The sequence below is a fragment of the Mixophyes fleayi genome, chromosome 10 (genome assembly GCF_038048845.1).
Source record: "Mixophyes fleayi isolate aMixFle1 chromosome 10, aMixFle1.hap1, whole genome shotgun sequence".
Lineage (NCBI taxonomy): Eukaryota > Metazoa > Chordata > Amphibia > Anura > Limnodynastidae > Mixophyes > Mixophyes fleayi.
Window position 1 is genome coordinate 34,818,011 of NC_134411.1, and position 13,998 is coordinate 34,832,008.

At 40.4% G+C, this 13,998-nt stretch overlaps 1 protein-coding gene across 1 annotated transcript in view; it reads right to left on the reverse strand.

Moving 5' to 3' along the window:
- PTPRJ (protein tyrosine phosphatase receptor type J) overlaps positions 1-13,998 on the reverse strand; it is a 64,661-nt gene that overhangs the window by 35,765 nt on the left and 14,898 nt on the right. The window contains exons 4-8 of the mRNA XM_075188682.1: positions 13,582-13,851; positions 8,736-9,011; positions 7,477-7,731; positions 4,176-4,445; positions 1,501-1,761 (exon numbers count right to left, since the gene is read on the reverse strand). Of these exons, the coding sequence (XP_075044783.1) occupies positions 1,501-1,761; positions 4,176-4,445; positions 7,477-7,731; positions 8,736-9,011; positions 13,582-13,851 (1,332 nt within the window). The remainder of the gene's footprint in view (positions 1-1,500; positions 1,762-4,175; positions 4,446-7,476; positions 7,732-8,735; positions 9,012-13,581; positions 13,852-13,998) is intronic.

Here is a 13,998-nt window from a genome sequence, read left to right on the forward strand (position 1 = left end):
CAACAGTGAGATAACAATACCCACTCGCTGCTGTTCAGAACCGGAAGACCGAGGACGTAGTTTGAAATATAATTTGCAACTTTCCCTAAAGTTGTGGAAATCCCTTCAGTTGCCAGAAAATCTGTCTGGAAGATGAAGCTTTGGTTTTTGAACCTCTACTTCCTGCGTAGAGGTAGTCCTGGAGGCTTGTTCATGAACAGACAATCTGATATTGAGCCTGCAGTCGATTTGCCAGCACTTGTGCAAGGGATAGAGGAGTAAGATAAATGGGAGTAAATCCCAAGTATGTTGGCTGGTTATAATGTTACGGCTAACGGCTGAATGTATTGCTAACAGCTATCATAAACTTGCAGAACAGGGTGTGGATGTCTTCATCTATAGCAGCCGCCTTTCCCATAGAGCTCGTAGTGCTCACAGGTACTCAGATGCCCCCAGGTCTTAAACTCAGCATAATGCAAGCTTATGAATATCACCACAGCGAGGTATAGGAGGTGATAACAGGAGATAACTGTAATCAGGAACAAGCCGGGGTCCGATGACAGAAGCAGGCAGCGAGGTATGGTTCAGGCAAGGGTCAGGGCCGGCAGAAAGCAAGGATATCTGAGTCACAAGCAAAAGGTCAGGGCCTCAAGCAATAAAGCTATCCAGGAATCGGCACACTACACAGGAGCAGGTCAGCAACCAGGAACTGAACGCTATAACCAGCAAAGGTTCAGTGAAACTGACAGGTATTTAAAGAAGGAGGAGCCAATCAGGGCAGGTGTCAGATTGAGCTGCAGGTGAAAGAAGTTCAAGTGATCACACCCAGGCTGAAAACAACACTGCAGCAGACAGAATGAAAGCATCAATTTGCTGCTGTTCCTAACAGATAGGATCCAGGTGAACACAGCAGCACTCACCAAGGTGCCAACAGCAACCGAAGACTAGGTTCCTGGCTGCCAACTGTTGGTTCTGCAATAGGGACACAACTCACTATTTACAGGGGTCAGGCGGGGTCAGCCAACCAGTCCTGATTGGTTGGCTCAGTGTGGTCTATCCCCTCTTCCAGGTCACATCACTAATAAGATCAATCCAATATTTCAAGTGCGTATCCTATCTGAATTAATGGCAAGGGGAGAAACAGCAGCCAAAACAGATGCAATGTTCTTAACGCTCCTTTTTAGGTGCCTTTGTTGCAAAGATCTGCTGATCCTGCCAGCAGCTAGCACAGTGTAGGTGTGTTGGTACAACCTTTAATTATTTTTTCTCCTAACTATAAATTCTAAATGTACTTTTATTGGTAAATGACTATTCAATGGATCTATTACCCTTTCTGCAAAAAAAATTCTTCCTTATGTTACCAATTACAGATTCAATTCTTCTCCTTTTAACTGCAAAGTGACCACTTGCTAAGTGTTCGGTACACCTGCAAGTTTTATGTATTTAACACTAGCAAATTAATTAATATTTTGATAACAAACTATAAAAAAGAAAGATCTGAAAATTAAACATATTACTCACCTGTGCAGGTAGTTAGTGATACAGGGGCTGATTCAGTGACACCATCAGCAGCTCTTGTATATACCAGGAATGTATATGTTGCTCCCGGTGTCAGACTCATTATTGTAGCTGATTCACTTGTCACTATTGTAGCTGGTGATGTGACATTAGTCTGGACTCTGTAGGTGTAAGAACTTTGATACTCATCAGGTTTATTCCAGAACAAAGGAACAGAGACCATGGAAGGTGGATTGTTCATTAGTAATTTCACTGACATCGGGTCTATTATGAGAAAAATAACAAACAAGGTCACTAAACACAGAGGTTACATTAAGGATATATATAAATTTATATTACAATAACACATCAATTTTTACAATAGTACACTATTCTGTGAACTTAATTCCAGAAACAGAATACATCGTAAGAAAGACTGGAGCATCTGAGTGGAGAGACCATCATAATCATCAACATTTATTTATATAGCGCCAGCAAATTCCGTAGCGCTTTACAATTGGGAACAAACATTAATAAGACAATACTGGGTAATACATACAGACAGAGAGGTAAGAGAACCCTGCTCGAAAGCTTACAATCTATAGGACAATGGGAGTTAGAAACACAAGGGCATGTGCTACATCATATTGCACAATGGACCAGCCAGACTGCAAAGGTAAAAGTACTGAGTGGGCTATGTGAGTTGCAATGTTGGTCAGAAGGTTGTTGTTTTGCATTAGCTGTGTAGAGGATGGTAATAGGGTAATCTAGGGAAATTAAGATGACGGTTGTGGAATATCATAACCTTGTCTGAAGAGGTGGGTTTTCAGTGAACGCTTGAAGGTTTGAAGACTAGAGAAAAGTATTACTTTGCGAGAGAGGGAATTCCACAAAGTGGGTGCAGCCTGGAAAAAATCCTGTAACCGAGAATGGGAGGATGTGATGAGAGTGGAGGAGAGACGTAGATCTTGTGCAGAACGGAGGTGTCGAGTTGGGAGATATTTCGAGACAAGTGAGGGAATGTATGTCGGTGCAATTTTGTTGATGGCCTTGTATGTTAGTAGAAGAATTTTATATTGGATTCGTTGAAATACAGGCAACCAATGTAGAGACTGACAGAGTGGCTCAGCAGAGGAATAACGGTTTGTAAGGAAAATCAATCTAGCCGCTGCGTGCAAAATAGATTGTAGGGGTTCAAGTCTCACTTTGGGAAGACCAGTAAGGAGAGAATTGCAATAGTCGATGCGGGAGATGATGAATGCATGAATTAATGTTTTTGCAGTGTCTTGTGTCAGATATGTGCGTATTCTGGAAATGTTCTTTAGGTGTATGTAACATGATTTAGATATAGAGTTGATGTGGGGAATAAACGACAGTTGTGAATCAAGGATCACACCTAGGCAACGAGCTTGCGGGGTGGGATTTATGGTTATGTTATCAACAGAAATAGAAATGTCAGGCAGGAAGCTTCTGTTTTTGGGTGGGAATATTATTAATTCAGTTTTTGAAAGATTGAGTTTGAGTTGGCGAGAAGACATCCAAGATGAAATGGCAGAAAGACAGTCAGTAACGCGAGACAACACAGATGGTGAAATATCAGGAGAGGATAGGTAAATTTGTGTATCATCCGCATAGAGATGATACTGAAATCCAAAGGAGCTTATTAGTTTTCCAAGAGAAGTGGTGTAGATAGAGAATAGCAGAGGACCTAGGACTGAGCCACCCTGCATTTACTATGATGAGCAGTGAGACTGGTGCAGGAAGATTGCATTGGGCGGCCCAAGCAGGTGGTCACCATGTAGCCAGTAATGAACCACATACAGTTCAGTTATATCGGCCCTGGAAGCCCCACCCCCAGTGTGAGAAAGCTGTGCAGGGAGGTTGCTCTATTCGACAACAGTAAATAGGTGATTGAGGAGCTTGAGTGGTGGTCTACAAAAATTGGGTGGGTTGAGAGGCCTTTTTTTTGGCAAATGAGGTTCTAAGCGGGTGATTTGGTTGAGTGACATTGTGACTGGTCTGAGGGTTCTTTTGGTTGAGTGGCATATTACTCTAAGGGTATGTGGGGTAATTCTTTAACTATATGTATTGTTTTAACTTACCGAATTTAAGATTAATGTGCGGCTCTTTTGAAGGTTAGAGGACCTTGAGGTGTATCGGTTGCCCATCTGTGATCTATACCATTATTTGTCCATTTCTCCACTCCATTATCCCACCCATTGCTTCCTTTCAAATTGTACACACTAAGTACCAGCACCTTCACCTTTCCATCATGTTATGTTCCCGCATTGTTATCAATGTATGTTTGCTTTATTCTCCTAATAAACAGGACTGCAGAATATATTGGTATGTTATAAGTAAAGGATAATATTAATAATAGAATTTCTAAGTTGATAATACTGAAATGTATCTTTCCACTGCCCACCTCACACCTTTCATACTATCTATTGTCACTAAAAACCGATACGCCAGTTCAGCTTAGATGTCCCATCTCCACCTAATATGAAATGTAATCAAAACAGAGCTTGTACTATTTCTCCAATTTTCTAACTGAACAGAGCTGAGATACATGTTAGCACTTTATGAGTACCGGGTGATAATATTGTTAAATGACTTAAATATGAAAATAAAAATACTTATGTCATGTTTGAACTCTTACCATAAGAAAATGATCTATTACAGCTGATAAAAATGCTTACTTGTGTAGACTGATCTGCTCACAGGTAAACTCTGATACCCCCGGACTCCAACTGTTACCACAGTAATGGTGTAATTAGTCCCAGATGTCAGGCTCTGAAGGGTGACATTTGCTGTGTCACTTAATACAGTCCAAGTGCTTGAAGATGAATTCCCATAAGTTATATTATATGACTTTATCACACCGATCATATTGACTGGCTCTCCCCATGATAATGTGATGTTGTTTGTCCTGATTGTATTAAAGATTAGAGCGACTGGTGGTGACGGATCTGTTAAAACACAATGATACAAAAATAAGTAGAGGAAGCAGACAAAAAATCACAACTGCTTTCAAGAAAATGCTGTAAACTATGGTGAGAAGAATGTAAAACATAATAGCACAAACATTTTTCCAAAGCAATGTCATTATGTATATTCTGTTCCCTGGTGGTCATATATATATATATATTATTTTTTTTAAAAAAAAGGATTATTATTTGTATATTTTACAAATGTAGAAGCTCATGTAGCGTTGGAGGGATATATGTCTTTTTTACGCAAGATACACAGTTCTGTACTGTGCATGCTCACCAATAAATTTACACATATATCTGAATCCAGATTTTGGCACACCGTACACTTAAGATTCCTTGCGGGAGATTAAATTCAATGTCCATGGAGACACATCTTACCAATGTTATGGCAGGAATCTTCTCTCATTTTTTTCTTGCACCCCAGAAGTACTCAGAAATATGAGCAGAGATTCCTACCATAATTGCGGTGATGTTTGCTCGCCACATCGCCAGCAACTGAATCTCCCCCTTATGTCTGGAGGGAAGGAAGGCACGGGAAGCCATAGGTAGGGCATACTAAGACCGTCTTCTTTTAATTGGAACGCATGTAGACCTGGACGCAGATATGCCTGTCAGGAGGCTTATCTCTTGTGGGTGCTGGTGCAACTATTCAAAATGATGAAATCTAACTTCCTCCCTCTTCCTTTTCCAGTGGAATGAGTCCTCTACTCATCAGCATGGCCACTGCCTTGAACTTGTTTTCTCTAGACTATGGTCAGTTTCTGATTTCCTTAACACTCCTTGCCCCCTCATCACCTTATTTTCCCCTATTATGTCACTCTCTAGTGTCTAACTCTACCAAGCCTCCTCATTCCCGCAGAAATCTTAACTCTATTAATTGTCAACAGTTTTCCACCTCTCTCCAACACCTTCTCTCCCCCCAATTTCTACATTCTCCTCCCCTGAAATGGCTGTATCTCATTTTAACCAAACCCTAGCAAGAGCCTTTGATTAAGTGGCTCCAGTGACTCTTCGTACTTCATGTCGACTATGATGTCAGCCGTTGTCACACTCTAGTAAGCCTTATACGAAATCTTCAAATACTTTTGTGCAAAGCAGACCATTTAAATCTCTTCTCAACCCTCCCACTCCAACCCTACGACTACTATCAGTGCCTAAGATCTTGCTTCCTACTTCAAGGACAAGATTGATAAGATCAGACTTGAAATGGAATCATTTACCTTGACAAACAATCAGCTCTCAAAATTCTGACCCATACGGTCTCTCAAATTACCATCCCATACTTCAGCTGCCATGCACCTCCAAGTTTCTTGAGAGAGCTACCTACACTCGCCTCACATGCTTTCTTTCCGCAAACAACCTATTGGATACTCTTCAGTCTGGCTTTCATTCTCAGCACTCCACAGAGACTGTGTTGACCAACAATTTGATTACTGCTAAATCTAAAGGCCATTACTCCCTTCTAATTCTTCTGCATCTCTCTGCTGCATTTGACACTGTTGACCACTCTCTTCTCATACGAAAGCTACAGTCCTTAGGTCTTCAAGACACTGTCCTATCCTGGTTCTCATCCTACCTATCTAATGGCTCTATCAATGTTAATTTTTTCTGGATCCACCTCTGTTCCACTTCCTTTACCAGTTGGAGTACCACAAGGCTTAGTCCTTGGTCCTCTACTTTTCTCTATCTACACCAATTCTCTTGGAAAACTAATAAGGATCTTTGGATTCAGTATTATTTCTATGCGGATGATACCCAAATTTATCTATCCTCTCCTGATCTATTACCATCTGTGTTGGCCAACGCTACTGACTGTTTTTCTGCCATTTCATCTTGGATGTCCTCTCTCCAACTCAAACTCAATATTTCAAAAATAGTTAATATTCCCACCCACCAACAGAAGTTACATACCTGAAATTTCTATTTCTGTTGACACCATAACAATAAATCCCACACCACAAGCTCGTTGCCTATGTGTGACCCTTGGCTCATAACTATCCACTGTCTCCCACATCAACTCTGTATCTAAATCATGTTACGTACATCTAAAGTGACTACTGGAATCCCCTCCTTACTGGTCTTCCTGATTCAGACTCTCACTCCTACGACATATTTTGCACACAGGGGCTAGATTGATTTTCAACTCTGTCAGTCTCTACATTAGTTGCCTATATTTCACCAAATCCAACATAAAATACTTCTACCAACATATGTTTCCCAACTCCTCCCTTCTGCACAAGATCTGCTTCTCTCAACCACTCTCATTACCTGCTACCATCCCCGGTTACAGGACTTTTTTTTGGGCTGCACCCACTTTGTGGAATATCCTCCCTCGCACAATAAGACTCTCTTCTAGTGTCCAAACCTTCAAATGTTCTCTGAAAACCCATCATTTCAGACAAGTTTATAAAATTTCTCAACCACCCTCTTACCCTCCCTAGGTTAATCAGACACCAGAGAGAGGTAGCTGGGTCACCTCTCTAAGTAGATTTTCCTTTGGATTAGACAGGCCAGACAAACTGATCCTATACCTATAAAAGGTTGGGCTGATGCACAGATCCCTGGGCTGGGAGGAGAGGTGATACAGGAAGGAGAAGTGTTACAGAGTAGAGGCGGGGACAGTAAGTGGAGAATGATGTGAGAGCAGGTGAATGGATGAGGAGCCGTGGTGAGAGAAGAAGGAAGACCTCATGGTGTGTGGTACAAGGATGGGAAAGAGAAGGTATTGTACATAATAAAATGGTTAAAGAGGAAGACTTTACATTAACCCCACACAGTTGTACATTTATAAGGAAATAATTGGGACAATTAATGAAGGAGTCAGAATTTGATGATATCTGCCCCTCCCAGAAATCCAGGTAAACATTACAAAGTACCCCCACCAGAGTGGGGAAGAGACTATTTACATTGTAGATGGGTTGAGCACTTACAGCAGGAGTACTGAGCAATTGTCAAGGTTATATTAATGCTCCACCCCCTGCAGTCACATGACCCTGATCATACTCACATGTTGCCTCTGTCACTGGAGCGGATGTCTGGCTGCAGTTACCACTAAGTGTCTGTACAGTGACTGTATATTCTCTGCCAGGTAGTAATCCTGTGATATTCACTTGTGTAGAATTAGTTTGTGTTGTGTTATTTATGTCTCCAGTTAGATTGACTGTATAAGAATCCACTTTTCCTGCTGGTGCCGTCCATGTGACTCCAAGTAAATCAGACAACTTATAATTGTTCAGTGTGATGGAGCCAGCTAGTCCGGGAACTAACAGGGAATACAATCAGAATATTAGATATTCACACAGGAATTCCATAGCAATGTGTTTAGTATTTATATATGTAGCACCTCTGCATTCACCACCATTTTATTCATCAGTAACCTATGTCTACAATATGTCATTTACCCTCTTCCAGCAATCAGATCACTAGTTACAGATTTATTTCATTACATAAATATTCTGTGGTATTGTAGAATTATTATAAACAGTGGAGGGCTGGCACAATTTAGTCCGGAGGTCAAGACTCGACTCAGCAGCCTACTAGGAAAATTTTAAAGGGAAAAAAATGGAGGTGGCCCAGTGACCCAGCCCAAAGTAGCCCAGTATGGGACCGGCCAGGGGGACAAATACACCTGACTATAAATCACTATCACTTGGCTGAAGATATTAGATTTAAGATGATCCAGCACTTACCATAAAATGGCAGAAAGTTCTTTTAGTTGCACTTTATCCTTATCCTCTAATATATGACACTTTGTATTTAATAGTAATCTAAAGATTAAGTTATGACTATAATACATATATGGCCCAATTCATACAAGAGTTGCATTATACTGTCATTCATGACCCCTAAAAATGCAGAGGTACAATACATTTTCTCTTGTAAAAAAATCAGCTATTTACCAGCCCCATATTGTAGTACATCCTTATAGATATACATATAATTGTGCTTTCCCCTAAAAATTGAGCCTAGATGGTACAAAAGTTTCCCACTGAAAGTAATGTCTGTGCCTGATCGTCACCATTTCACAAGAAGTGGGAAAATCAGGTTGTTTTGCACAATCCAAAATGGCTCCATGGACACACATTATATAAAATGTCTTCTCCTGATTCACCTGTACACTTGGGCACAGAATGAGGCGCAGCACTCTGCATGTCTGACCAGCTACTCTCATCAGACGTCACAAGAGAAGGAGAACTGTTTGTTTATTGTTCTATCAATGTTCTGCTGCTTTCCTGCCTTTCTCTTCATGCTCAGTATAGTACTCACCTGTGCAGGTAGTTACTGATACAAGGTCAGATTCAGTGACATTATCAGCAGCTCTTGTATATACCAGGAATGTATATGTCTCTCCCGGTGTCAGACTCATTATTGTAGCTGATTCATTTATCACTAATGTATTATTTATCATTGTAGCGGATGATGTGACATTAGTCTGGATTCTGTAGGTGTAAGTACTCTGATACTCATCAGGTCTACTCCAGGACAGAGGAACAGAGACCATGGAAGGTGGATTGTACATTAGTGATTTCACTGGCATCGGTTCTATTATGAGAAAAATAACCAACAAAATCAGTAAACACAGCGGTTACAGTAATGGTATATATACCTCTATTATTACAATAATGCTGCACTTTTACAACCGTACCCACATCTCCCTTATTATCACCTCCCATTTCCCAATTAAAGATTTTTCCATACCATTATATATATATAATATATTCAAAGTTTAAACAGGTCCCTGAAATTTCACATGGATAGGGACTCTCATCATATTCCCGATCTATTCTGTCTTCTTGTCCAGCAGTCGGTTCACTGCTAATCCATCATTCGTCTAGTACCTCATTATTACTTCTTTTTCCCCCAGATATCTACACTTGCAGGACTTCTGGAGATCTAAGCACTTGGTCAGAAATCAGCGGTGTGGTGGGTCTACTCACAGCTCATGTGATTGACAATCTGTACCAGAGATGGGCAACAGGCGGACCACTGAGCCTTCCCATGCGGCCCCAGCTACTTCCTGATTTATTACTTGTTGGTCATTTTCTCTGCTTTATGCCCAACTGCTCTTATTCTCTGCTTTATTACCTCGGAGCTTCACCAATGGCCCCAGCTGAGGCTGACTGATGTTTTAGGGAATTTAGGGGGGCTGAAAGTCATTTTAGGGTATGTGGTTGTTTCCTAAGTAAATGGATTGTTGTAATTTATTATTGAGATTAAGATTAATGTGCGGCTCTTCTGAAGGTTAGAGGACCTTGAGGTGTATCAGGTTGCCCATCGGTGATCTATACCATTATTTGTCTATTCTTCTATTATTCCACCCATTGCTTCCTTTCATATTGTAAGCTCTAAGGGGCATATTCAATTGTTAGCGAGACAGGTGAACATCCAGCGCTCGAAAAAAAAAGAAAATCCCGCGCTCATTTTTTCCTGTTCGAGCGCTCTTTTTTAAAAAAAACCTCCCTCAATTCAATTGTTAACATTGCATACACCCCCTCGCGCTCTACTATTGGTCCTAGCGAGTTTGAAATGAGGAGTGGTTAAGGCAGGCATTTTAGTATAAAAAATTAATGGAAATTAATGCAATCAAGAAGGGCCCCAGCACTGCAAATGAGATTGGGCCCCTACACTGCAATCAAGAAGGGCCCCAGCACTGCACAAGAGAATGGGCCCCCACACTGCAATCAAGTAGGGCCCCAGCACTGCAAAGGAGATTGGGCCCCTACACTGCAATCAAGAAGGGCCCCAGCACTGCAAGCAACAATGCCCCCCCCTGGACAGCAGATTTAAAGATTTTGCAAGCAGGAATTTTTTTTTCCATTTCTTGAACACTGGCCAAGCATGGACATTTGGAAGGTACAAATATTTGTGGGACTTTGCGTAAATGAGTGTGTGTAAGTAAAGCATCAGAAAACTGAAGATTTCGTCCATGGTGAGTATTTTTTTTTTTGTTTTTAATAAAAATCTATGGTGTACATGAGGGTGTTTACTGTATTTTTTGGGGTTTTATTATTTTTAATAAAGATTTGTGGTTGGAATGAGGGTGTTGTGCTTTTATTTAACATTTTGCTTTGTGGAACTACAGATCACAGCCAGCCGTGGGTGTAAGAGCAAGTTGGCACTTGTGGTTCTACAAGTGCCAACATGCCCTGGGTGCGATGGGTACGCTGGTGCCTGTAGTTAGACAAGTAGCAGCATGCCCACACTATTTAGGCCAACGTGGCTGGCTGGGACATGTAGTTCCACAAATCAAAATTGTGTTTTTTTGGTTTTTTTTTCATACAAAATCCCCATTTATTACCCTTCTACCCACAGCCCAGGGGTAGTAGGAAGAGCCCTAGTGCTATCGGCACTGGGCTGGGTGTCCCTAGGGGGGTGGCCCGCTTACATTTTTCAGCGGACCACACTCCTTAGGGAATCCAGGCCAGCGCTGAACAGTCTGTGGGTGTTTAGTCATTATGGCCGTGGGACCCAAACTGCGTTCCCCCTCCCCCCCCCTGCTATAGTGCCTATCACCCCGGCTGGTTTGCCTAGCGCTGGTTCAATTAAAATAGGGGGAACCCTACGTAAAAATTTTCAAAGATTTTAACACAGCAATAGCCTGCCAGCACTAGGGTTAAGACTAAGCAAACGCTTTTGGTTTTAAAAAATAAATAAATAACATGCTACTTTTCACAATTATGAGAGCTGACTGAGGCACAACCACCCCCCTCCCCCCCCAAAAAAAAAAAAGATAAAAAAAAAATAATAAAGTTTAAATATAGGACTGCACCTCTAATGGATTTTTTCAAAGGGGGGACTTTGAAAAATTTATTCTGTTATTTTTTTAAAAAAATAGTACTTTTCAGTTTTCATGTTATTTTAATGAACTTTTACACCTATTTTTTCAGTTTAATTTCTATTTTTCTTAACTTAAAATTATTTTTTTTTCTTTTGAGCAGACTAAGGAGGTGCAAGATGAAACAGCAGATTTGCCTGTTTCACCCACAGCGTTAAAAAACAATTGAATAGCTTTTTCCGCTGAGGTTTCGCATCCAGCCTATACTTTAACATTGACAAACGTTTGGAGCGCGATAAGACCATTTCGGTAAAAAAAATAAAAAAGATTTGAATTACGGGAGAAGTTTCCGCGCTCGAAAAAAAAAAAAAAAAAAGACTTAACGCGCTCGAACTTACAAACTCGCTAACAATTGAATACCCCCCTAAGAATCAGCACAGTCACACCTTTCCATCATGTTATGTTCCTGCACTGTTATCAATGTATGTGTAACACCCTCATCTTGGTGGTAGGTAGATAGAGAGGTGTATGTAGACAAGGTGTAACATTTCTTCCAGCACCGATATATGAGTCGTCACCTTGACATCTGGGGGTAGAGGTCAGGATGAGATGGGCAGGGATCTTCCTGGGTCTAACACAAGAAATCACAGCTATGATCACAGATCTGATGCAACAGCCACTTAGCAGGTTTATTTAAATATGTAGTTATTAGTGGCTGAGAATGTTTTATAGTAGAATATACTTTGTGCCAGAAAAGTTAATTTGGGAAACAATGCAATAATTTATATATTCAATAAGTTAAGCAGTCAACTATTGCGAAGACTTAAATACATTAAACATTTCAAATAGTTAATAAATTAAACATTGCGATTAATGAATATCTTATGTAATAGATTGCAGTAACAAAGGTGTAATATCAAAACTAGAATGCTCTTGCTGGATATAATAGGTTCTGTTATCTTGGACCAAAGTACTCTGTATACACAGATGTACTTCTAAGGAAATACTGACTCCTGTAGCAGCAAAACAATGATAATGACAGAATAGAACAAACTGCCTCTACAGAATTGAGCTAGGCTGGCAAATGGAACTTCAAATAATCATGGAGATTCCTAAGTTCACTCCACCTCATGAAATACAAACACACAGAATGTAGAGAGTAATACTTGTGTACGAGCCCATAGTGTTCTATGTTTTATGTACCAATAGACCTTAGGGTTCCAGTTTATATAATGACTTCACTGGATTACAGCATAAAAGGGAGCTGCCCTCTCACTCAGCCGCGCTCCTCCGGCTTAATGCACCTCGAATGAACCATCTGGTATGTTGGGTTTCTGTATGGCAGCAAATATATCTATGCACTAAAGACTCTAGTAATGGTAAATTAATTGGCAAGAACTCAGTTTGACTCGACTTTGTTTACATTAAGACACCTAGTTATTTATATTGCACACCATAAACTCTGCTTAGACATTGAAAAATGCTGTACCCTGTTTAACCCGAACCTTGCAAATAAAATACAGATAACGGGAATGCAATAGCTTATAACTGTGGATAAACAATAATACTTTAATGTATGAATGACAATTATCCCAATACTGAGAAACTACGAATAGGATATGTGGTCATCAGAACACACCATGACAATAGGTGGGTCCAATATAATTTGGAAACAGTGGGCTCTAGCTATTATCCCACTTTTTCCTTACTATATTTTCTATGCGTAAATTTTAGAGGTACCTCTTGCTAACACAAGTGTGGGGTCCACAAAGCTTCAATGTCTCTCCCGTAACCTCTTACAGCTGCTACCCCGATCACATGACCCCGGCCTTCCATTGTTTAGGAACCCGGCTGACAGAGGTCTGTAACACCTCAGGGCATTCCCTACATGGGCATGCGCAGTGGCACGGACAGCGGTGCGCTATATATGTTTGCTTTATTCCCTTAATGTACAGGACTGCAGAATATTTTATGTTATAATAAAAAAATGATATTAATAATAATACAATTTCTAAGTTGACAATACTGAAATGTATCTTTCCACTGCCGAACACGGAGTCATCCTTTCATACGACCTCTTGTCACTAAACACCTATACACCATTTCAGCTTAGATGTCCCATCTCTACCGAAAACTAAATCTAATCAAAACAGAGCTTGTACTATTTCCCCAATTTTCTAACTGAACAAAGCTGAGATACATGTTAGCACTTTATGAGTACCGGGTGATAATATTAGTAAAGAACTTAAATCTGAAAATAAAAATACTTCTGTCATGTTTGTAGTCAAAGACATAAGCATAAGGAAATGATCTATTACAGCTGATGAAAACACTTACTAGTATACACAGATCCGCTCACAGGTAAACTCAGATACCCCCGGACTCCGACTGTGACCACAGTAATAGTGTAATTAGTCCCAGATGTCAGACTCTGAAGGGTGACAGTTGTTATGTTACTTAATACAGTCCAAGTGCTTGAAGATGAATTCCCATAAGTTATATTATATGATTTTGTCACATTGGTCATATTGTCTGGCTCTCCCCATGATAATGTGATGTTGTTTGTCCCGATTGTATTAAAGATCAGAGCGCCTGGTGGTGACGGATCTGTTAAACACAATGATAAAAAAATAAGTAGAGGAAACAGACAAAAGAAACACAACTGCTTTCAAGAAAATGCTGTAAACTTTGGTGAGAGGAATGTAAAACATAATAGCACAAACATTTATCCAAATCAATGTCAATTGAGCTTTG